Below are 25,147 nucleotides of genomic sequence, written 5' to 3'. Positions count from 1 at the left end.
GTCTCCAATTCAGAATCAAAAGACGATGCTCTGCCTCTTTCTATTTTTCACAGACTTTCAGGTTTCTATATTAGAATACATCATATAACAATTTTCACATAAAACTACATTTGGACAAGGGATACACTAATGTGTGCTTGCAGTACCACTCAAGTAGGCCTACATCAATATTTTGCTCAAAACTATTTAAATGTCGCTTCTGTCTGATATGTAACGTTTATGTTCTCCAATTCAAAAGTACAAAAGTCTTCTAAAAATGTTTGTGTAGTTTGAGTTGCATGCCGTGTTCCCAAAAACCTACGCAAACAAAACTAGAGTATAGCTAAGTTTGTGTCGCCTCCTCCATATTCTCTCACTAAGGATAAATGTGGATGCCAACCATCCCTGTCAGAGTCCTCGCATTCCTTCAGAGAACGGGGCCAGGTCTTCTCTCTGTGCTGTGGCCTAGATTAGCTTCTATACAGGGACTCTGCTCCAAAGTGACACCAAACCACCTGGGCCCCAGCTTGTGTCTCCTTAAGAGAAAGTAACAGTGACAGATTTGTGTTACCTTAAAAAAAAAGATGCAGGGTTAGCTTAGGAATCCTTCACAAGCTTCTGGTTTTACTGTGTGTACTTCACGTCATATTGCCGAGAAGGTACACAGTGAAAGATTGCAAAATTTGTTATTATTATACATTTATGTGTGTTCTTTGTAGTGTTGACCTATTTTACTCCAAATGCAGTTCTGGTATTGGATTTCCTGCTGTACATCGCCCTTCATTTAGCCTTCTCAGGGTGAATATTTTTCTGAGAATCATTCAAAAACTGATACCACGATACCAGCTCGAGGCCAAGATTTTCCATAATCCTTGAGATACTGAGCGAACCCTTTTCTGTAATAGCCTGGGATTGATTTCAGCATGGCATTAAGGCTTGTAACATTTTAAAATTCCAGCCCCGAGAGCAGACCCGCCCTACCACGCTCACCCTGGGTGCTGATGATCTATTATTCTCAGTAATGAAAGACTTGACCTTCAGCTATCTTCAAGGCCCTGCAGGCCTGTGGAAGAGGTTGCAAAGTTGAAATTTTGGACCCAAGGTTTCTCCTTCCTATCAGAAACTGAAGACTTTCCCCTTTCAATGTTTTACTTTTTTCTTCCTCGTTCAAAAGGTGCTAATGCCAACGTGTGTCCTGGCACTTTAAGGTGTCAGATTAAAAAGCACCCTGCTTTGTTTGTTTTGACCATTGGGCTGATCTTAACAGTGATAGTGTGGCTTCTGCCCTTCACAGGTCTCCCACTTGCAGCTTACCTGTTTGTATAAAAACCAGACTGTCCACAGGTTTCCTCTTGGGCCTGTTGATAAAAAGGATAATGTTACAAGTTAATCCACGACAGAAAGGCTGTCAGTCAGGTTCAGATACACATCGGACTCCAAAGAGCTTGAGGAGTTAAAGCTCCCCATGTGCAGGGTCACTCCAGCAGGACAGGAGCTGCTTCAAAACAAACTTTTCTTGGTTCGTCTAAATTTGTGTTTCCTCTCTTCTTCCACTTTCACAGATCTTCATTTTTGAGAATAACATCTACTACCGGTCGACAGTGGAGAGCCGCTCTATTCGTCTGGTGTCTACTGGAAAGGAAGGCGTCATCTTCAATGGGCTCAGTGATTGGCTGTATGAAGGTAAGGCTGGTTGCCATTGTGCCAGATGTGAAAGAATGTTTTACATTTATTGGAAATTGCCAGGACATGAACCGGTGACGCTCCAGTTCCTGACCCGAGTCCCTACAGAAGGAATGGAAGTATTTCAATCTGTCCTTTATTTCTCAAAATGTTGAACAATTTAGCTTTATCTGAAATCTTCGCCTCCATAGCAAACATAAGCAGGCGTTATTTTGCACATTTAGATGTTGGTAATAGGGAGTAACGGTTAGCCTGATGGTCAGTTCGCTGGAGAAACTAACCCCTTTCTCGCTGTCCTCCCTTTTTGATCCCATCACTCTAATTTGAACCCTCTGTAGTGACAGATTTATTCAATTCAAAAAACTTTATTTGTCCCCGGTGGGGGGGGGGGGCGCAACTCAAAATGGAGATGTACGAGGAGTTATGACATAAGTTAGTTCTCCTCTGCAGCGTCAGCAGCCACGTTAGTATTTTTGGTGCGTGGTTCTTGATTTCCTGCAGGTGAATTAAAAATTGAAACTCTGTCAGTTTGCGTCTGCTTTACACAGCCCTGCAAATGAATAAATGTTCTACATGGGTTGATCTGCATTAATTCAGTGTGTGGCATGTGTTGTACACACTCTGATACAGATGTCAGGTTGCTCTCCAGGCGCCGACGATCAAAGCTCACCTGTGTGCCTCGCAGTTTAAAAAACGAAGATTGGTGATGTGTTAGCATTCAGCTAATGAATTTCTATCTGCTGCGCTGGGTGATCTCTCTGCTCCAGTGGAACAGAGTTTTAATAACAGAGCGAGAGGGAGACAGGGGGCTCCTGGATATAGAGACAGCAGAAATAGAGACAGCTTTTGATCTGATATAAGCCGTTAAGCCCGCCTCCCCCCCCCAAAAAAAAAAAAAAACCCCTATAAAACGAAACATTTGTATTTATTATTGAAATGGCTGCTACCTTGGAGGCCTTTGAGTATTTATACGCCGTGACTCAGAGGCTATCTGAGGTCATCTGCACACCAGGACGAGATCTGTAACGCTGTTTCCTCCTCAGATCTGCTCTGTTTTTTTACTCAGTATTATCAACACGCGGCTCCTCTTATCTCTGCGTTAGCCAGCCTGACATTAGACACCGTGTCCATTTTTCAAAAGCAATATCTGTTCTCCGCCACTGAAACATTAATCAGAGCGTTATTACAGTATCTGACCCCTGACTTGTATTAATGTGCCACTGAGGGTAAATTACGCTCCTTATTTTTCTGGCCAGATCAGGAGATAAACACAGAAGTGACTTCATAATATTTATGGAACAGATTCTGAAGTGGTCAGCTGTACAGTTTTACAGCCGTTTTGTTCGAGGCGACAATAGTTCCATGTAGCTGAACATATGGATGTGACAGATGAGTGAGTATCCATCAGACTTAAGTGAAGGTACCTAGATGTGGTTACAGCTTACTTAAACCTAGAGTCAGTTACTCTTATATGATATACAGATTGATATGATACATTCACAGAGTTACCAAACTGAACGAATTCGAGGAAATCCTTGCGAACAATATCCCCAAAAAGCTACATCATTACATTATATGTACTGATGATTTTCGATGATGTTTTATGTTCCCTGAAGTCATTGTAAGTGCTCCCACAATAATCCCAGGTCCACACCAAGTGCTCGTACTTGGCTCGTGCAGAGCCTTGACCTGGAGTAAGAGCTCCGACAGTGAGCCAGACCTCGTCACCTGTGGCCGACCGCACTGATGCTCCCGAGGCTGAAGGGGTGCGAATCCCTGCAGAGAGTCTGTCGGAAAATAAAAGAGGACAGGATCATTTTAAAAGATGTTTTAAACAATGACATCATGTCCTAGTGATAATGTCCTAACTTTAGCTACCAAAGAGTCCAAATATCTAAAAAATTACAAGTCTTGAACGGGTTTTATTTCTATCATTTTGCCGATACTTTTCCTTCCAATTAATGACAAATCCCTTTTTAACAAACTCTCTGAGCCTGTAAATAGATTTGGCGTCGACCCAGTGTTGATGCCAGCATCTGCAGGGGAGCTTAGCAGCCGCGCCAGGTTGTGCGATGTTTACATTCATCAGTGAGACTGCGGGGCAGAAGATTTTCATACTAATGACTCAGACTGCGCTCGAGCCAAGGTCAAGCTGAAGTTCAGACCGTCGCCGAGGAGGAGAAATGAGGTCTTAATCTCTGGCTGTCGCTGCGCGGCAGATTTGATGCCGAGGGGTTGAAAGGTTGGTATATAATCTCCCAGGCTTGAATATCCTCTGGCTCACTCTGCAGTTTGAATCCAATGGATGTGTGTGTGTGTTTTTGAGAGAGAAAAAACAATTAAAGAGACCCTGTGGGCTGTGCGTAATAGTCCAAACTGCCTCTGGAGAGTCTGGAGTGTTCTGTCATCTGCCGGCTGTCTGATTATGGCGGTCGCAATGATACTGACACATCCTGCAGTGTGACGCAGCCCGAAGAGACAACTGTTTATTGGGCTCTGGCGTGGCGAGATAAAAACCCGGCGTTGCTTTCATTTGAGTCATGTTTGCCCCGTAGATGTTTGGTTAGATGACTGCTTTTTATCGAGAGAGCTCCTCCGACGAGTTGTTTCTGTTTATCGGCCCGTTTGTGGCTCAGCCTGCGGGGTGTGGAGTAACCACATAATCAACGCTCGCGTGCTGGAAAAGAGCAGATTAGAAAGGGAATAAAAATGTTGGTTTGAGTTTGGTGCGAGTGCAGCTGAGACGCACAGTTGGAAGCGGTTTTGTAGAAGTATTTTGTGCTTCAAAGCTGCTTCGCTGGCAGATTGATTGAGTTTGTGGAAGTGTGTATCAGCACGATAGGAAACTTAATGACTTGTTTTGGAAGATTTGGTATCTTTTTCTTTGTTATTGTCACTCTCACAGGAAAGTGATTCGGAGATGCAGGTAATCAAACGTGTCACTTAAGACACTTTTAGGATCAAATCGGGTGAGGTTATTTTAGTTCTCAATGGAAAATATGAAACCAAAGACTTTCATGATTACACTCAAACTTTTTTCCACTTTCTATTTATTACCCACTGATGCCATATTAACAAACCAGATGGAACTGTGTGTGTGTGTGTGTGTGTGTGTGTGTGTGTGTGTGTGTGTGTGTGTGTGTGTGTGTGTGTGTGTGTGTGTGTGTGTGTGTGTGTGTGTGTGTGTGTGTGTGTGTGTGTGTGTGTGTGTGTGTGTGTGTGTGTGTGTGTGTTTTTCTTGATTTTTCATAGGTGGACAAGAGAGACGAGAGAAAAAATAACGACTAAAAATAATCGTTTTTTCTGGGAAAATCCCAGTGTACAGTCCAGAATTAAATGGTACAATTTAATATTGCATTTCAATAAAGTTTGGGGAGGTTGCAAGAGACAGAATTAGTGTATATATACCTTTATTGTCATTGCAGTGCCTTGGTACAGGATATCAAAACTAGATGGATGCCTTTACCGGAGTAGATGGACCCTCCGTTCTGCCTCTTACATGCTCCTCATCTCACCACACCTCCTGCCCACCTATGACCCTCAGGGTCTTGAGCCGTGCAACACACACACACACACACACACACACACACACACACACACACACACACACACACACACACACACACACACACCTGTGTCTGTGGAACTCCCTCCCAGCATTTGACATTTACTATCTCCCCACCTTCAAATCACAGCTCAAACTCACCTTTTCAGATTAGCTTACTCTGTCTGACCACGCCCCTTATTACTATTGCTGCTTTTGTGTTGAAGTAGTTGATGTGTGTGCGTTCTTGCTTTTACTCACTGTTTTACTGCCGTGTGTCGAAGGGGACCTTGAGTCATTATTAATATTAACGTCACTGTTACCACACACACCATGCAAGTCTGTGAAGAGGCTGAGCGAAACCTCCCCTCCCCTCCATCATGTACTGTATGTTCTATTCCTGCTTCAATTTTCACTTCCAACTTCACCTCTGTCAGCACTGAGGAGACTGTACAGTATTTATAGAACAAGCTGCTTCTCTGGTTTGGGTTTTTTTCCCCCATGCATGTTGGCAGCAAAAACATGATTACCAACTAATCTAACCAGCCTCGTGGGTTTGTGTCTGCTTTGAATTTTCAGCATCAATAAAAATTCTCTGATTCATCCCATACATGGCGGGAGTTCACTATGTTGTAAAGATTTGGTGCATGATTAGCATGATAGTCAAAAAGCCAGCCTTGAGAATACGGCTCTGTGTTACTTTATTAGGAGACATGACGAGGATAGACGAAGGTGTCACCTGGGATTTGTAGAGTTGACGACAGGCTTTTAATGCTCGCGCTGCACAAGAGGAACGAGGCTTTGCAGCAAAAGCTTGTAATAAGTGTAACTGGAGATCAGCATCTGAAAATAAATCTGAAGGGAAGAGCTGCATGTCTTTGTGTGCAGTGCTTCAACTCTACTTTCAGCTTTTTGCATATGACACTGCTGCCCTCTGTTGGAAACATCCGGTTATTTTTACACAGTGAACAGTGAATTCATCAACACAAACTTAACTGGATTTAATGTTCTTACTAAAAGCACAACATGAACTAAATACAACCTGCAGCATTTGGTTCTTTTTTTTTTTTTCTTTTCCTATCAGTTCATCTGTCTGTGATTGTGGCCAAGCAGTCGTTAATTCACATTGGCCCCTTGACTTATAGTGTCTCATGCATTAATAATGACCTTTACTAAGTGAATAATGTAGTCTGCACAGCCTGATGGAGAACACGCAGAGAGGAGAGGAGCTTTAGTAATCATCACGATGAGGCGTCTGGAAAAAGAAGAGTCTCAGTACTTAAGAGAGAGAAATGAGAGAACGTGCTTCACTTACAATCCTTCTTCTCATTATCACTTTTTTTTGTGTGTGGCCTCGCTTTCTTTCCCCGCACACATCGGGACACTTTTAGAAACTTTAATACTTTTTCCTCGCCTTGCCAAGGTGACTGGACGTCCCCAGCCAAGCGGATCAGACAGCCCGGTGTTTCCACTCCCTGTGGAAAGATTTTAAAGCCTGCGCTGTTGGAGTCAGCAGGCGTCAGGGGAGGAACTGCCCATGCGGGAAATTGTTTTTATTATTTTATTTTTTTCTGTCATTTGCAAATGCAAGCATAATACTGCACCATGCTGCTCTCTTCATCATCAGGCAGCGAGATCCAATAATACCCAGCTGAGCTCTGCCAGCAGGATGCAGGGGAGCAAAATGCTACTATTAGCTTTTTTTTTCCTGATCATTTCACAGGTATAAGGATGTCTGTTTTTATGATACCTTAAGCAATGTCCAATGGGTAGAAACAACAGGCACAAATGCATCAGAAAACAAATGTACTTTAGTGTCTGCGCTAAGGCTGTTTGTCTGTTGTTCCTGCATATCAAGTCATTCTGCCAAGCGTGCACGCTTAATGAAAATGCTAATTGGTTGTTGATGTCTGTTAATTCCCCAAAGCCAGCACCCAGTCCCTTAGATAAACAGCAATAATGAAATTTTAATTGCAAAAGTAGATTTAAATGTAGCCTTAGGCACGCCGTAACAATAAGTCCAAGTGTTCTGAAGCCGTTTGAGTCGTCACGAACAGATTCAATAATGAAGTGGAATTGTCACGGCCCTGCTTTATGTTGTCGCACAGTTTCCTCAGTGACATCTTATTTGCATAACTTCTTAACAACTCACTGTGTGTTGACAGAGTGTGTGTTTGTGTAGCAGCAGAGCTGAAGGACCCGGGCTGCTCTTGTCTCCCCCTCTTGTGTTCTCCCTGTCAGTTTAACATGAGCGTGTGTGATTGCGACATAACTTTAAATAAACAAACCTTCACCCAGTGCATCTCAGGGGAACACTCTGGGTCGCAGGTCTGAAATAGGTTGGACTGACTTTCTTGCTGAAAATGAAAAAGAACAACAACAACAAAAAAAAGCAATGACAAACCAAAAGCTATCTGGAGAACAGTGTGTAGTTGTACCTGGAGAGAAATTACTGCTGCTTGGTTTGTTTTGTGGAATTGTATCTGTATTGTGTTCTATCTATTTTGGTCGACAGGCTGTACCGAGATTAAAAGCAGCTGTGATTTATGACCTCAGCATTTGGAACTCAGCATGTTTTTTATGAGTGCATAGCTTTATAGAGAAGTACTGGGGGAGTTATAGAGCCCCCTTTGTAGCAAACAGGTTGGGCAAAGTCCTGTCTGATAAGTCCATGAAGCTATGTTCACTACTGTAACATGGTTTTAGCAGACCAATTATTCTTAGTATAATGGAATAAGTATGGAGTTAGTTCACAATTCACGTTTATTACTATGCTTTGGGATGAACAGATCATTTCTTCTGATTATGGGTTCTTTTGGTTTTAATTATGGACTTTCACTCAATCATCACCTAAGAGCCTCCGTACGTGTGAGGCAGTGACTTTGCTTCGAGTTTGTGCTCAAACACGATATCGAGTACGAAAATGAAAAATAACCACAGAGCCACCACTACATGAAGATGTCCAGTTATCATTAGTTACACTCAATATTTATCAGAATATACAAAACTTTCAACTTTTTATTTTACACTGCAGATGTGCATGTTTGATAGCTAACTTGTCTTGCATTAGATAAAGCGCGACTTATCCTTATCCTGCTGCTTACAGAGCAAAGACGAAGCGAACACACATCTGATGGAAGAATACCAGAACTTTGTGTGTCTGCAGAGATAGGTAGGTAGGTAGGTAGATAGTTAGATAGATAGATACTTTATTGATCCCGAGGGAAATTCAAGGCATCCAGTAGCAGCATACAGACAGGCAGGACACAAGACATTAGTTACAATACACACCTGCTGTCCCACCTCCCCTCTGTATACAATAAACCCTATGTGAGTAAGAGTAAAACTAATTACAGATTAAACCTGTGCAGTTAGCATTAGCATTGGACTTAAACTTATATAGCATAAATGTACATAACCTGTGAAGGAGAGAAAAAGAGAAACCCGTCCTCTGCCTGCATTTTTAGCTTTAGTTTGACACGGTGCGTTTCTGAGTGGTGAGCTGGTGTCTTTCCCCCCCAGCTAATTACAGCTCATACGTGAGTTTATGTATTTTATGACAAAGTACTGTTAGTGCTTTTCATTGCCTGCGTGGCGTCCACTTCAGTTATTTCTTGAAATAACATGCTCAGAAGACTGTCCTAAAAGCTGCTGATTTTGTTTAATGTAGTAAAGCTAACACACGTAGAGCTCTGTATGTGCTCCTTTAGCTGCATCATTGAGGCATCTTGTTATTAAGCTACATCAGAATGTATTCAGGATTGTTTTAGAAATCAGGTTTCAAATGAAACCAAGAAAATCTAAGATATGTCGATGATCTTTTCATTCAGCAAACACGGATTCTTCATGACTTTCTTAGATTGCATCATGTCCTATTTGGTACGAACAGAAATGTCTTCAGTGTTGAGTTTCAGGAGCAACAAATGTTTGCTTAGTGAGATGTTCTCCTCTTAATATATATGAACACTTGTTTCCTGTTTTCCTCTTTAATATCTCCTGATTTGACCATTTCTCATTTAAAATGTTTCGTAGATTTAAATCCCTTGAGGTGGAAAATTTTGTATGAAAAACAAACCAACTGGACCACACGATTCTTAAAATGGAGGTCTGATAGATCTTATTTCATTTTTCTTCACGTCACTCTGACATTACTCTGAACCAAAAAACAAGATTTCTACTCCTGATATTAATCTCATGAAAGCACATCCAACATTTGACAACAGGATTTTTTATGAACTAGTCTGATACAGTTCTTAATATTCAATTAATATTTATTTTTTCCAATTATTTTATTTGTGGGACAAACCGGAGCGAGCCGGGGAAAACCCACGGTGATGGTGTTGAGAGGAGAGGAGTTCTTTGGGTGGTAAGGTGGAGTCAGAAGGATTAGGCGCTGGTCTCCGTCTTCTTCTTCCAAGACTTTGGCTTTCTCAGTCCAATAGCATGTCTGAACCTCTTGAACCATGAAGCCTTCTCTGGGACCTCAGCCTGGAGTTCGGAAGAGGGATGCTCCTGCTCGCCCAGCTCAGTCTGATGCTCCTCTAAACGTTTCTCCTTCTCAGCCTTGAGCTCATTGGACAGCTCAAAGTTGAGCGAGGCCTGGAGACTGAGCTGAGCTTTTACTTCCTCAAGCTCTCTGATACAAATGGCCTCCTGCATACGTTTCTCTTTCTCAGCCTTGAGCTCATTGGACAGCTCAAAGTTGAACGAGGTCTGGAGACTGAGCTGAGCTTTAACTTCCTCAAGCTCTCTGATACTAATGGCCTCCTCCGAAGCCTTGTTCTTCTTGATTTCGTTCTCCTTTGCCATCTTTCTATTGAGGGCTTGTAGCTCAGCTTTCAAGTTCTTGATAACATGTTGGTCCTTCACCGACCTGTCTTCATTCGACTGGACCTCCTTCACAAGTTTACTTTGCAGGGTGTCAGCTTGATGTTGGACAGTCACGACATCTCTCTCATAACGTTGGCTGAGCTCAGTGAAAGAATTTTGGAGTTTCTCAATTTCTTCTTGAAGAAGCTCGTTCTTCTCTCTTTCTACCCGAAGCTCAGCAGCGACATTCTCCTTGCTTTGTTTCTGTTTCTGTTCGAGCTGCTTGTCCTCTTTCTCAACCTCTTTCCTGAGGAGCTCCTGCTCTCCCAAGAGATGCCTCTCCAGTGGACTCAAGGGGTCTTTTTCAGCTCTCAGGTCAGAGATCACTTCTTCGTCTTCCAGAGACTGTATTTTCTCCTCGAGCTCTGGCTGAAGGATGTCGGCCTTCTGGTCTTGGACGACATCGTCCTCTCCCCTTGGCATGTTCTTCACAGCTTCCATCTCTTCGGCTTTTCGTTGTGTGATTTCAGGAGTGTCATCACTGGAAACCTGCTGTTCCTCCACATCCACTTCTTCCTCGGATTGTGTTCTTGTCAACTCCTTCTCCAACTGATCACAAACCATGATTCTCTTTTTTCTTTCTCTCTTTTTCTTTTTGCAGCTTTCCTTCTCCGTATTAAGGTCTTTAACATCATCTCCAAATGTATCAACAAAGTCCTCCTGCCGTTTGCATTTTCCAATGACCACTTTTTTCGAGGTCTGAGCCGTTTTTTCTGATTTTCTTTGTCGGGGCATTTTGACCGGCTGGTTGAATCAGTGTTAAAGGAAAGCTGACGTGAACAGTTGCAGTTGATTCTGATAAGGTTCAGTTGTCTTCCTTAGTTATGAGTTGAAGATATCTCCTTGTCTCAGCAATGTTACCTCTGACAAATCTGAAATCCGAATGACTGAAGAGCTGATAGCCAGCATATATATACTCTAATCATTGCTTTGATGACACGTTCAGGTTCCGTTTCCCTTTGATGTGAGTTCCAGACTTTCCTCTATTTTACCCTGCTAAACTTATTCACGTTTTCAAATCAAACAATAACAAAATGCATGAGAATTTAAAATGGCCGTAAACAAGGTGATAGTTCCAATGGAATGTTACCGCAGCAACCGTTGCCACAGCAACCTGTCTGCAAGCCAAACATTCTCCTCTCTTGAGTCGCTGTGTTTTGATATTTCAACCAAAATGTAACAGTGTGACATCCTGAAAGCTTTAAAAGTTAGTCTGTGACTTTTACATGAAAAATAAATACAGACTCAATCATCACCTAAGAGCCTCCGTACGTGTGAGGCGGTGACTTTGCTTCGAGTTTGTGCTCAAACACGATATCGAGTACGAAAATGAAAAATAACCACAGAGCCACCACCACATGAAGATGTCCAGTTATCATTAGTTACACTCAATATTTATCAGAATATACAAAACTTTAAACTTTTTATTTTACACTGCAGATGTGCATGTTTGATAGCTAACTTGTCTTGCATTAGATAAAGCGCGACTTATCCTTATCCTGCTGCTTACAGAGCAAAGACGAAGCGAACACACATCTGATGGAAGAATACCAGAACTTTGTGTGTCTGCAGAGATAGGTAGGTAGGTAGGTAGATAGTTAGATAGATAGATACTTTATTGATCCCGAGGGAAATTCAAGGCATCCAGTAGCAGTATACAGACAGGCAGGACACAAGACATTAGTTACAATACACACCTGCTGTCCCACCTCCCCTCTGTATACAATAAACCCTATGTGAGTAAGAGTAAAACTAATTACAGATTAAACCTGTGCAGTTAGCATTAGCATTGGACTTAAACTTATATAGCATAAATGTACATAACCTGTGAAGGAGAGAAAAAGAGAAACCCGTCCTCTGCCTGCATTTTTAGCTTTAGTTTGACACGGTGCGTTTCTGAGTGGTGAGCTGGTGTCTTTCCCCCCCAGCTAATTACAGCTCATACGTGAGTTTATGTATTTTATGACAAAGTACTGTTAGTGCTTTTCATTGCCTGCGTGGCGTCCACTTCAGTTATTTCTTGAAATAACATGCTCAGAAGACTGTCCTAAAAGCTGCTGATTTTGTTTAATGTAGTAAAGCTAACACACGTAGAGCTCTGTATGTGCTCCTTTAGCTGCATCATTGAGGCATCTTGTTATTAAGCTACATCAGAATGTATTCAGGATTGTTTTAGAAATCAGGTTTCAAATGAAACCAAGAAAATCTAAGATATGTCGATGATCTTTTCATTCAGCAAACACGGATTCTTCATGACTTTCTTAGATTGCATCATGTCCTATTTGGTACGAACAGAAATGTCTTCAGTGTTGAGTTTCATTACCAACAAATGTTTGCTTAGTGAGATGTTCTCCTCTTAATATATATGAACACTTGTTTCCTGTTTTCCTCTTTAATATTTCCTGATTTGACCATTTCTCATTTAAAATGTTTCGTAGATTTGAATCCCTTGAGGTGGAAAATTTTGTATGAAAAACAAACCAACTGGACCACACGATTCTTAAAATGGAGGTCTGATAGATCTTATTATTTCATTTTTCTTCACGTCACTCTGACATTACTCTGAACCAAAAAACAAGATTTCTACTCCTGATATTAATCTCATGAAAGCACATCCAACATTTGACAACAGGATTTTTTATAAACTAGTCTGATACAGTTCTTAATATTCAATTAATATTTATTTTTTCCAATTATTTTATTTGTGGGACAAACCGGAGCGAGCCGGGGAAAACCCACGGTGATGGTGTTGAGAGGAGAGGAGTTCTTTGGGTGGTAAGGTGGAGTCAGAAGGATTAGGCGCTGGTCTCCTTCTTCTTCTTCCAAGACTTTGGCTTTCTCAGTCCAATAGCATGTCTGAACCTCTTGAACCATGAAGCCTTCTCTGGGACCTCAGCCTGGAGTTCGGAAGAGGGATGCTCCTGCTCGCCCAGCTCAGTCTGATGCTCCTCTAAACGTTTCTCCTTCTCAGCCTTGAGCTCATTGGACAGCTCAAAGTTGAGCGAGGCCTGGAGACTGAGCTGAGCTTTTACTTCCTCAAGCTCTCCGACATAAATGGCCTCCTCCATACGTTGCTCCTTCTCAGCCTTGAGCTCATTGGACAGCTCAAAGTTGAACGAGGTCTGGAGACTGAGCTGAGCTTTTACTTCCTCAAGCTCTCTGATACAAATGGCCTCCTGCATACGTTTCTCTTTCTCAGCCTTGAGCTCATTGGAAAGCTCAAAGTTGAACGAGGTCTGGAGACTGAGCTGAGCTTTTACTTCTTCAAGCTCTCTGATACTAATGGCCTCCTCTGAAGCCTTGTTCTTCTTGATTTCGTTCTCCTTTGCCATCTTTCTATTGAGGGCTTGTAGCTCAGCTTTCAAGTTCTTGATAACATGTTGGTCCTTCACCGACCTGTCTTCATTCGACTGGACCTCCTTCACAAGTTTACTTTGCAGGGTGTCAGCCTGATGTTGGACAGTCACGACATCTCTCTCATAACGTTGGCTGAGCTCAGTGAAAGAATTGTGGAGTTTCTCCATTTCTTCTTGAAGAAGCTTGTTCTTCTCTCTTTCTACCCGAAGCTCAGCAGCGACATTCTCCTTGCTTTGTTTCTGTTTCTGTTCGAGCTGCTTGTCCTCTTTCTCAACCTCTTTCCTGAGGAGCTCCTGCTCTCCCAAGAGATGTCTCTCTAGTGGACTCAAGGGGTCTTTTTCAGCTCTCAGGTCAGAGATCACTTCTTCGTCTTCCAGAGACTGTATTTTCTCCTCGAGCTCTGGCTGAAGGATGTCGGCCTGCTGTTCTTGGACGACATCGTCCTCTCCCCTTGGCATGTTCTTCACAGCTTCCATCTCTTCGGCTTTTCGTTGTGTGATTTCAGGAGTGTCATCACTGGAAACCTGCTGTTCCTCCACATCCACTTCTTCCTCGGATTGTGTTCTTGTCAACTCCTTCTCCAACTGATCACAAACCATGATTCTCTTTTTTCTTTCTCTCTTTTTCTTTTTGCAGCTTTCCTTCTCCGTATTCAGGTCTTTAACATCTTCTCCAAATGTATCAACAAAGTCCTCCTGCCGTTTGCATTTTCCAATGACCACTTTTTTTGAGGTCTGAGCCGTTTTTTCTGATTTTCTTTGTCGGGGCATTTTGACCGGCTGGTTGAATCAGTGTTAAAGGAAAGCTGACGTGAACAGTTGCAGTTGATTCTGATAAGGTTCAGTTGTCTGCCTTAGTTATGAGTTGAAGATATCTCCTTGTCTCAGCAATGTTACCTCTGACAAATCTGAAATCCGAATGACTGAAGAGCTGATAGCCAGCATATATATACTCTAATCATTGCTTTGATGACACGGTCAGGTTCTGTTTCCCTTTGATGTGAGTTCCAGACTTTCCTCTATTTTACCCTGCTAAACTTATTCACGTTTTCAAATCAAACAATAACAAAATGCATGAGAATTTAAAATGGCCGTAAACAAGGTGATAGTTCCAATGGAATGTTACCACAGCAACCGTTGCCACAGCAACCTGTCAGCTATTGCTTTATGAAGTATACATTTAAATGCTTGATTGATGCATTTGGGCCCTGGCCATCGTGGTTTGTTGCCAATTCTTGCAATTTTTGAACGAGTGGTGGAGCTGGAAATGGCAAGAGGTTAGCAAAGGCAAAGTATGAGCTAATGCTAGACTTAACTTTGTTGGTTAGGTTCAGTCATTATACAGGCTGGAAAAAAAAAATCAATTAAAAAAACTTTATTTTTCCCCGAAGGGCAATTCATTCCTTTAAAAAGTGGATCTAGCCAACTCTCAGTGACCTCACCCATTGGTTTGTTAAACACAGATTTGAAGCTGATGTTTAGCATTGGCCAGTGTAAGCTAATGCTAGGGCCAGCTAAGTTGGAGCAACTTTTTATTCACCTTTAAACAAAATAATCAGTCAATTACTCTGAGTTACTTTTGTAATGTTTAAGGTTGCTATGGTTAGGAGTATTTAGCGCGACTTACCTAGCTCATATAGCAACCCTACTTTATTCTTTTGTAGTCTAAGCTTCCAAGTGAGAGTTTTATCAAAACTTGTGGAGCAGCCCCCTGCTGGTTGCTATAAATAATGCAGCTTTATGAGACTTCTGAATTAGCGACTCTGTTAAGACCTTGAGTATCTGATGCCTCCACTAAATATTTAAGTATTTGTATAGCAGGAGAGATTAACGGCACATGCTGCTCTTGTACTCATCATTGTGTTCTGTGTCTGCTCAACAACAGTTTGTGTGATGGCTAAATCGCTTAACATTAACATGGACACAATGGGCCTCAAGGTAACCCTCTGGGTTCCAGGTCTGAAATGGGTTAGAGGGAGTTTCTTGGTGAAAGTGGAGCACACATACACGCACAACAACTCAAAATGTTATCTGGATAACAGAGTGTAGTTGCTGCTACTTGGTTTGTTTCAAGGAACTGTACCTGAGCTCTATTTACGGGCTATACCAAGATTAAAAGCTGCTGTGATTTATGACCTCAACATTTGGAGCTCGGTATGTGTTCTGTGTAGGTTAAGGAAAAAGGTACAAAGTGAGTTAAAGTGTACAGGTGCGGAAAGTGGCAACATACTTTGTTTCTGAAGGGCCGGAAAGTAAGTTTTTATGCCTCAGCTTACATTTTAGGTGAATTATTACTCTTTTGGCGAAGTTTTAAATTGATGTGTATTTTTTATTTTCAATAGATGGTTTGTCATGTACTGCATTGTAACTTGGTACTGGCTAAAATGAGTTTTGACCTTAAACTTTTTATAGGCAGTGGACTACCATCATAGCACCAATCTGAGTGTGATCTTTGAAGGTTGACACATTGAGGTCGTAAATAATTAGGCGAACTGCCTCATTTAGATTTTCTACTTTACAGGTTTCACAGACAGCCACGGGATCTTTAAGCGAACAAGTTACACACTTAAAACATAGAAAAAGAGCCTGTTCATCTCTTCCACGAATGACCAACAACAGAGCGTATTCTCAGTCAGTTTGATTGACGGTCTCTTTGTCTTCATTCTTCCAGAGGAGATTTTCCAGTCCCACGTTGCTCATTGGTGGTCTCCAGATGGGGCCAGGTTGGCGTACGCCACCATCAATGACACCCTGGTGCCCAGGATGGAGCTGCCCATGTTCACAGGAACACCCTACCCAATGGGGAAGGAGTACCACTACCCTAAGGTGCAGTTTTATTCTTAACACTACATTGATAACCTTGGTATCCATATTTTATTAAGATTTTAGTTTTTGCTCATTTTCTCCATTTCCCTCATCCCTTTCAGGCAGGTGAAGAGAACCCGATCATCACTCTGTACGTGGTGAACCTGAACGGTCCTCTTCACACCATCGAGATGAGGAGACCAGATGATCCCAGGATCGGGTGAGGGACAAAAAACTGAAACTGTTAACCAATCAATCTGTCTGCTCTGTCAAATGATGCATAGTTTCCTCCTCCTGCTTTTATTCTCTTAACTTATACATCTTCCCATTTGCATGTACAGTATTCATCTGTACTGTACATATTTTATATGGTAATTTAGGTGCACATCTTGTAAATTATATTTGTTTTCCATCTGTATGTCCTTCCCCTGTTATTGTGCATTTCCTGCAAAGATCCTCTAAATTGCTTTACCCCGGCATCGCATATTTGCAAAGTGTGGTCCCACTTTATGAAGTTTAATGTCTCCATTTGCTCCCTTTGCTTTCACACTCGATTTGGTGTTGCCCTTTTGCTGTGGCTCATTATATCCTGCTCTAAACTGTCAAGACAGATCATTAATGATTCATTTATTTTGAGAAGTCTGTCATCATTACACTTAGGAAAAAATGTGTCACTAGTGATAGCGTAGTTTCAATAGCTTCAGTAGTCTTGTGTTTGTATCTCAGTTTGGCCTTTTTTTCACCAATTTAGACACTGAAGAGTCAAGAGAAGTATTTGTAAAGTATGTAATAAATCCTGTGTTTTTCAGTGAGTATTATGTGACCATGGTGAAATGGGCCACTTCCACCAAACTGGCCATCAACTGGCTAAACAGAGCCCAGAACATCTCCATCCTCACGCTGTGTGAGGCCACGACGGGAGTGTGCACAAAGGTACGATACCATACGTCTGCAAAACATTCAGCTGCTTCCACTCGAATGAATGCTTGTAGACGATAGAAAAACACATAGACACATAGACAGAAAGGCCCCCGCCCTGTGTGTTTGTGAAAACACTGTTGAATGCAAAGACGTTTAAAATGTTTAAACCCTGTTGACTTGTTTCTACAGAAACACGAGGATGAGAGTGAAAGATGGCTGCACAGACAGGTGAGAAAACGGACAAATAAAATGTGTTTTTGGAGATATTGATAACTAAAACGTGCGAACAGCATGTAGACTTTGTTACTTCCTGTTACGCAGCTAAAAGATGTAAATTATTTCTTTTATAAACTGGAGTCAGGAGGACTTCTTGTGGCCATGTTTGGTGTTTTACTTCAGTGCTTTGTGAAATGAGGTATTGGAATAAGCTCCTCTATGTCTCCAGAATGAGAGGCCTCTGTTTTCCAAAGATGGGCTCAAGCTGTTCTTCATTCGTGCCATCCCGCAAGGAGGAAGGGGGAAGTTTTTCCACATCTCCATGTCTATCTCACAGGTAGGCAAATGTTCCTGTTTTTCTTAATATATTATATCATTTCTCTTCCTTTATAATACTAATAATAATCCCGACAGCAGACAGCCACAGTTACACTCTACAGTTACACTTGTCGTGGCTCAATATGTTTTTGTTTTGAAGGCCTTTAAACACTCGTCATCATGCTCTGATCAATCTGACACCTGCTTGTTTCTCTCCAAAGCCCAACACGAGCACAGACACCCTGCAGTCCATCACGTCTGGAGACTGGGACGTCACCCAAGTCCTGGCTTACAACGAGGACAGCCAGTTGATGTGAGAACCCTCAAAACACAACACAGACCATTCGCCACCCAGTAAAAGGGTTTTCTGCAGATGTATCTTTTTTTTTTAAACTCAAAGCTTCAAATACATTTTTAAGCAACTTTTTATATATATATAAACTTTATTAATCCCTGAGGAAAATTCTGGTTTAAACTCTGTTATGTTAGAGATTACATGATTCTCACACACAAAGGCCCGAGGCTGCTTCTCTGCAGGGATCGCACCAGAGCTACGTTTGATAGTAGTACAGTGTGTAGTCAGTGTTTTTCGCACCATACACTGAGACACAAATAGTTCAAATGTTTAAGTACCCTGGACAGCGACATGGACGTTTTAAATGTTCCAGCACTGCAGAGAGACATTCGTTCTTTCAGCACTGTGAACAGAGCGGAGAGAAATTGTTTGTTCCTGTCAAACAGACAAATGATGCTGTTCATTGTCAATTTGTGCACTGATTATCATGATATGAATAAATATCACCGCTGTCCCAATATAGAGAGTCTTGTTTCGTTCTAGAAGCTTTTTTTTTGCCACACATAGTCCACAGGTCTAAAAATGCCGAGCACAAAAAGCGCCTCAGAGCACCCATGAGGAATGTGACTCATCGCCATCATTCCCACATCATTAACGACTTCACTGCAGGCCGCACGGCAGCTGTGCTCTCACGAACGTGATCTCGCATGTACACAATCAACTGTAGAAACACAGTGACTCATCGTTCCCCAGGTGTCCAAGGGAAACAAAAAAATAACAATGTGGCCTACTTCTGCTCTAAAGCGACTTAATCCCGTTTCCCCCCATTAATCATTTATGAAACATCTATTCCAGAGAGTAGATTGGGTGCTGCTCGTTCGCTCCAGGTGCTATTCTCCCCCCTCGTCCAGGCCTACAGCTCTGCAAAACTCTCAAAAATAGACTATATTGATGTGAAAGCTAAACTCAAATCCCTGTCGTGACATCTGTTCTTTTCTTTTTTCATGTAATGTAGATACTTCTTGAGCACTGAGGACGGTCCGAAGCGAAGACATCTGTACAGGTTTAAACAGCTTCTATATCGGTTGTGCTTTCTGTTTTGTGCTCGAGTAAAAGTAAAATAATAAACGTGAGTGCACTTTGTTTGTCCGCAGCGCCGACACGTTTGGCTCATTCAACCGCCGCTGTCTGTCGTGCGCCCTGTCCGAAAGCTGTGGCTACGTCAGCGGCTCCTTCAGCCACAACATGAGCTACTTCCTGCTCAACTGTCAAGGTAGCAAACGCACTCATCACTGGATATGTGAACTGAGCTCAGGCCCAGGAGACGATGACCATCGTGCCAACAAATCGCTGAGTCAGCAAACATTTGGTATCGAACTATCGTCCAAGCCTGACAGAGGGCTCAACGTGATGACACTGTGGTGTTGTTAAAATGAGAAGAGAGAGAGAGAGAGAGAGACATTATTACCAAATTTTGCCAAAAGGATCAATCCCTTTTTTTAAGTTTATATCCTTTCTCCTTCACAGTCAAGGTTTTAGGCTGTATTTAGCGTCAGAGGCTTAGCTTCTGTTTGTGGCCTAGATAGAGAAAAAACTATTTAAGCTTTTGCATTACATAAGCAAAGAATGGTCCCTGTGTATTTTTGTTTTCTGTTTTTCCCTCCTGTCCTTTGCAGTTAGTTGAGATAATTCGAGATGGGATAATGACAGGTTTAGCTCTTTGCACAAACAGGAACAAAAATGCTCTTATACCTGTGTGTGTGTGTGTGTGTTTTTTAAACTGGATCATTTAAAATCGTGCTGATCCAAGTTTCTAATTTCCTCTCCAGGCCGGGACATCCCGTTTGTTTCCATTTACAAGACACAGAGAGGCGCAGAGAGTGAGACGCAGGACAGAGAGAGTAAGTGCTGGAACGACTCAATCGCACATTAGCATTAACACGGCTCGGAATAATGTTAAAGACATTACCGGTGACCTTGTGCACATTAGCATATCGGCTACATGTAAAAACGACCTTGCTGTAAGCGGAGCGACGTGTTACAGTGAGCGTGAAGAACGACCATGTGTCACTGTTTGTCCATCAGCCCGGCCCTGCATGATGTCAGTGATCACATTACTCCTCAGAGGTGGGCACTCTCATGAAATTATGAGCTGCTCAACAGCCACATCAGCAGGCTGTAATGTGATTTCTAAAGCGACAGGCTGTGTCATCTTTAGCCAATAGGATGTCCCCGTCCTTGTTATGTTAAAAGCAGTCAGTAAATGCTGCAACTGAAATCTAATCAGCATTTATCCTTTAGCTGTTTAACTGGTTTTTTTTTTTTATTTGAGTGCATTAAAGCTGATTTTATTTTCACCCACCAAACTGATTCATTTTGGTTTTTAAAAAAGACAATTATTTTAAGTTCCTGATATTTGTTAAGTTTCTAAAGTGTCATTACAAACGTAGAGCAAACAGGATGCTGGTTTTAACTGACCACAATCTTACACAGATATTTTAATAATAATATTTATAAGTATTTCAGAGGTACTTTTGAATGTCGGCGCTGGTGGAGAACCCATGACGTTGTATTTTTGTTGATTGTGCTCTATGTTTTTTCTTCTGCTCTCTACAGCTACACAGAAAAGGAAATAGAGCTACTGAATGTTATTTGTTTCATTTACTTTTTTTCTTATTTAACCTTCACAAAATCAGATTTGTCGACAAGCGTGTTAAAACATAGGCGGAATTTGATTTGACACAAGACCAAGATGAAGAAGCTGAAGGCGTTTAAACTGTTCTGCTCACTGACGTTCTGTCTGCAGGTATCGCAGAAGTCTACAAACTGGAGACCAACGAGAACCTGAGGCTGACACTGGACTCCATGCAGATGCCCACGGTCGAGTACAAGGAGATCATCATGGACGACTACAGTAAGCAGCGACAAAGTCACATTCAGTATCTTTAAAGGGGACAGTCTTACATGCAGCAGCAGGTTGCTACACTTAGTCACTGGTTGTGTTTTCATCCGCTCGGGAAAACCAAACTTTCATTGTTTGGTTTTATTTCATTGTGAAACGGTAAAAAAAAAAACTGTCCTTAGTGGGCGAACATTTTGAGTAATAAAGCTGATATGCGTGAAGCTTTCGTCTCTGAAACTCCCAGTCTCTGTATCAGTGATCCACAGTTCAGAGTAATCCACATGGCTGTTTGAATGGTTTTATAGTCACTTTTGTTTTCTGAGGATGAGACGTTTGACTCTCACAGCCACACTTCTCTACACTTAAAGATTCTCTCGAGGAAAGGATAGGGCAAACGTATTCATACGTTTATTATAACAGCGAAACCTACAGTAAAAGTAAAAGCAGCAGTGAATTCATTGTGTCTTGACTGTATTCGGTTTCAGATAACACGTGTTTGCCTCTGTGTTACAGCCTTGTCCTTACAGATCCTCAAACCTGCCAGCTTCATGGAAGCGTCTCACTATCCACTTCTCCTGCTTGTGTATGTATTAGAACACATTTTTGTTCCTTTTTGTAGAGCCTCTACTGCACACCTTTCCTAAACAGAGTCCGAACCCCATGTTGTACTTTATGAGGACATGGCTGTGTTTATCAATGGAGGCCTCCTGGAAAAAGTTTGGAGCATTGTTGTTCCCTCTGACACGAGCTAGATCAGGAGGATTTCTTTCTGTCCAAGCCCGGTCTTTCATTAACATGTCTTTCCTCAGGGCACCAGGTATAAAATAAGATATATTTATTGTCATTGTATAAGTACAACAAAATGCTGTTAGAGCAATCCAGTGCAACCGATGCCATGTCAAAGTATCAAAAAAACTCATATTCATATGCTTTAGTCTGCAGCTGAAATTTATGAAGAGATTTGGCTTTTCTGTTATGCTTGTATAATGTGTGTGCCTCAATAACAGCTACAGTATGCCACATTAGTTAAACGGAGAAAGCTCAAACACTAGCATGTCTCAAATAATTCGACATGGAGCAGAGACTTTCTAAAATGATGATCATTTTAAAAAGACGGAAGCACTTTGCTATCCTTGTGCCTCTGATCTGCAGGACCTCTTGGCCCATTTTAACTCAGCTCGAGTTCAGAGATACCCACAGTAAAAAGTGCATAGCCAAATGTGTTTGAAAAGAAAGCCAAAGAATTGATTATGTTGCGTTTATATATGACACATTCAGCAAATTTAGCATCGCTTTTGTCTGGTTGACTGTTGTTGTTTATGTAGAGACGGGACACCTGGTGGCCAGATGGTGTCGGAGCGCTTCAGCATGGACTGGGCCACGGTGCTGGTGAGCAGCTTCGGCGCTGTGGTTGTGCGGTGCGACGGGCGAGGGAGCGGCTTCCAGGGGACAAACCTGCTGCATCGCATCCAGAAACAACTGGGCGTGTACGAGGAGCAGAACCAGAAGGATGCACTCAAGTATGAGACATACTTCTACTCATCATGTCCAACGTTAAATCGGTCTAGAAGTTGACACAAAATAAATTAACACTAACAACACTTCATCACTTTATATCAATAAATCTCTTTGTTTGTACCGCCCCAATTCATAACGTCTACACCGGACTCTTTGCTTTATTATTTACAAAGACACAACATTAATCCACCATGAGCACATCATTTACAAAAGTCAGAATGCCGAGAAAAAAACAACAACAACAACAACAACATCCTTTTAGGCAGGCAGAAACCTCGAGCAGAACCAGACTCCTCCGGCTCCATCTGTGTTAGGTTGATAGAAAGAGAAAGAAGGAGAGAAAAACAAACAACTGTAGCATCAAGCAGAGAAGCAATAACAAACTTCTCAAAGTTTCTGTCTTGTTTTGCTGCTTTGGTTTGAAGCTTGTGACTTTTCAATAATGTTCCATCTTTTATAGTTTCCTTTTGAAAGAGCCCTACATTGACAAAACCAGAGTTGGAGCTTTTGGAAAGGTGAGTAGACTTTTTGTCTGTCCTGTGTGTGTGTGTGTGTGTGTGTGTGTGTGTGTGTGTGTGTGTGTGTGTGTGTGTGTGTGTGTGTGTGTGTGTGTGTGTGTGTGTGTGTGTGTGTGTGTGTGTGTGTGTGTGTGTGTGTGTGTGTGTGTGTGTGTGTGTGTTAGGACACACTTACACTTGGTACCTAAAGTCCAGTTAGTTCGACCAGTCTGAGTGTTCAGTTCCTTGCTCAAGGGCGGTTCACTTCCTCGGCCTTCGGCCCTGGCACGCTTTTGAAAAGATGTTCTCCGGCACAAGGTCAGGCATAAATTCAGATTACATAATTTACATAAGCAAAACTACATTTCTGTTGGGCAGTGGGCCCATCAGAGAATAAACCTTCATAGAGGCAAATAAGGTGGTGAACAAACACATCTGGAATGATCTAATATCGAGGAATTACCGGAGTGTTCCGGCTGTATCTGACTCAGACGATTTAGAAAAAAAGTCAGTTATGTAGCTGTCTAGCAAGGAACAACATTAAGTGTGATTAGAAAAACTACAAGAGGTAACCGTGCTCAGGCGTGGTTAGTCCTGGACCAGTGTGAGTGCAGGCCAGCGGGGAAAATGGGAGAGGGGGGGCTAGTGTGAGCATTCGCCTAACATCCATGTTGGACTATTAAGTTGCTTTTGTTCTTGAATTCATGTTGATGACGCGTAAACAAGGAGCACAGCACAACTCCTTGCAGAAATGTTGAATAACCTGAACGTGCGTTTTGGTTTCCCTCAGGTGTACGGAGGCTTTGTGACCAGCTTGTTGGTCAGTGGCGAGGAGTCGCCTGTGAAGTGCGGCGCTGTTCTTTCACCCATCACCGACTTTGAATTATATGGTAAGTTTGTTTGCAGTTCTGTAAAAAAAATAAAAATAAAAAATCTTTCAAAGAATATTGTGAAGTTCTCAGATAAACCAAGACCCCAATAATAACAGAACCAGACAGAACTAACCACAGCGGCCTCCAGTACCAGAAGAATAATATGTTTAAAACATAGAACCAGTGCAGAGTACAGAGACAGAGATGTAAAAGGAGAGATGGTGCTCTTGCAGTTTCACCAAGTCAGGAAACTGCAAATTAAGTAGGAGCTGGGCGTCACGGTGTGAATGATTTCTCGCCTATTTGATTCCTCTTGCTTTGCCAGAGGGGAAAAGAGACACTGTATAAGTTTGGAAGTGCAAATGAAGGGGACGTTAAGTCGTAAAAATATGTAGATTGGTGAATAAATTGTGATGTGGAGAAGTGTAGGTTTTCCCCGGTAAAATGGTTGGACAGAAAGGAGAAAGCAATCGTGTTCATCAAATGATGGCGGGTTTCGATTACGGCGTTCTAATTCGACGCTCTCTCCTCTGTAGCCTCTGCATTTTCCGAGCGATATCTGGGACTGCCTAAACCTGATCCAAGAGCGTACACAGTAAGATCCGATCTGATTCTTCTGCTTTTTTTTTTTTTTTTAATTCCACTCGAGAAAGAAATTGAAGTGTCTCACTTAATCTGATGTGTTGCTTCGTCTCGCTTCTTCTCAGATGGCAAATTTAGCCCACAGAGCGTCTCAGTTCATGGATAAGAAGTTTCTCATTATCCATCCAACAGCTGATGGTAGGGTTTTCACAACCTTACTAAATCATTTTAATGTCACATGAACGGGGGGGGGGAAAATACTTCAGTCCTTAACATTCGTCTTTTATTGAATTCTGTTCCCATAGAAAAAGTCCATTTCCAGCACACGGCAAAATTCATCTCCCAGCTCATCAATGAGAAAGCCAACTACACCTTACAGGTACGTGGTTTTTCCTTCTTTGTAATATCAGCTCCTGGTCCGATTTCTCCGGCTGTCTTTCTTCGCCTGGTTCGGTTTTTCCTCAAACCTCTGGGAGCTTTATGATCCAGGAGGGATCCCTGAGCAGGCGGAGGATTAGCCCTCATTCACAATGCCTTCATTCCACATAATGAGATTATGAGACCTTCTTGGGCATCCGGCAATAACACCAGGGCTAATCCAATTAAGATACAATGTAATTCAGTTGAATGTTCATCGGAGCTTATTACTGGCTGACTGACTGGCTGACTGACAGGTTACTGTTCACGTGTGCTTTAACCTGGTTCCTTGTTGCTTTAATATGATTATGTTAACGCCTGTAGACATGGTAACCATAATAAATCTAAATCCCAATTTAGAAAGGAAGTGCTA

The 25,147-nt window shown here is 42.0% G+C and overlaps 1 protein-coding gene across 6 annotated transcripts in view; it reads left to right on the top strand.

Annotated features, from left to right (window-relative positions):
• dpp6a (dipeptidyl-peptidase 6a) overlaps positions 1-25,147 on the top strand; it is a 205,729-nt gene that overhangs the window by 177,422 nt on the left and 3,160 nt on the right. For all 6 annotated transcript variants that reach the window (XM_079360889.1, XM_079360888.1, XM_079360891.1 and 3 more), the window contains 18 exons: positions 1,542-1,662; positions 16,103-16,257; positions 16,359-16,456; positions 17,046-17,169; positions 17,347-17,385; positions 17,603-17,710; positions 17,913-18,004; positions 19,002-19,049; positions 19,141-19,259; positions 19,816-19,887; positions 20,793-20,900; positions 21,402-21,471; positions 22,214-22,408; positions 22,867-22,921; positions 23,694-23,793; positions 24,312-24,370; positions 24,483-24,555; positions 24,663-24,736. In XM_079360889.1, the coding sequence (XP_079217015.1) occupies positions 1,542-1,662; positions 16,103-16,257; positions 16,359-16,456; positions 17,046-17,169; positions 17,347-17,385; positions 17,603-17,710; positions 17,913-18,004; positions 19,002-19,049; positions 19,141-19,259; positions 19,816-19,887; positions 20,793-20,900; positions 21,402-21,471; positions 22,214-22,408; positions 22,867-22,921; positions 23,694-23,793; positions 24,312-24,370; positions 24,483-24,555; positions 24,663-24,736 (1,710 nt within the window). The remainder of the gene's footprint in view (positions 1-1,541; positions 1,663-16,102; positions 16,258-16,358; positions 16,457-17,045; positions 17,170-17,346; positions 17,386-17,602; positions 17,711-17,912; positions 18,005-19,001; positions 19,050-19,140; positions 19,260-19,815; positions 19,888-20,792; positions 20,901-21,401; positions 21,472-22,213; positions 22,409-22,866; positions 22,922-23,693; positions 23,794-24,311; positions 24,371-24,482; positions 24,556-24,662; positions 24,737-25,147) is intronic.

This window comes from Symphodus melops (assembly GCF_947650265.1).
Source record: "Symphodus melops genome assembly, chromosome: 14".
Classification (NCBI taxonomy): Eukaryota; Metazoa; Chordata; class Actinopteri; order Labriformes; family Labridae; genus Symphodus; species Symphodus melops.
Note: the sequence above shows the minus strand (reverse complement) of the source record. Positions and strands in the feature narration are given on the sequence as shown.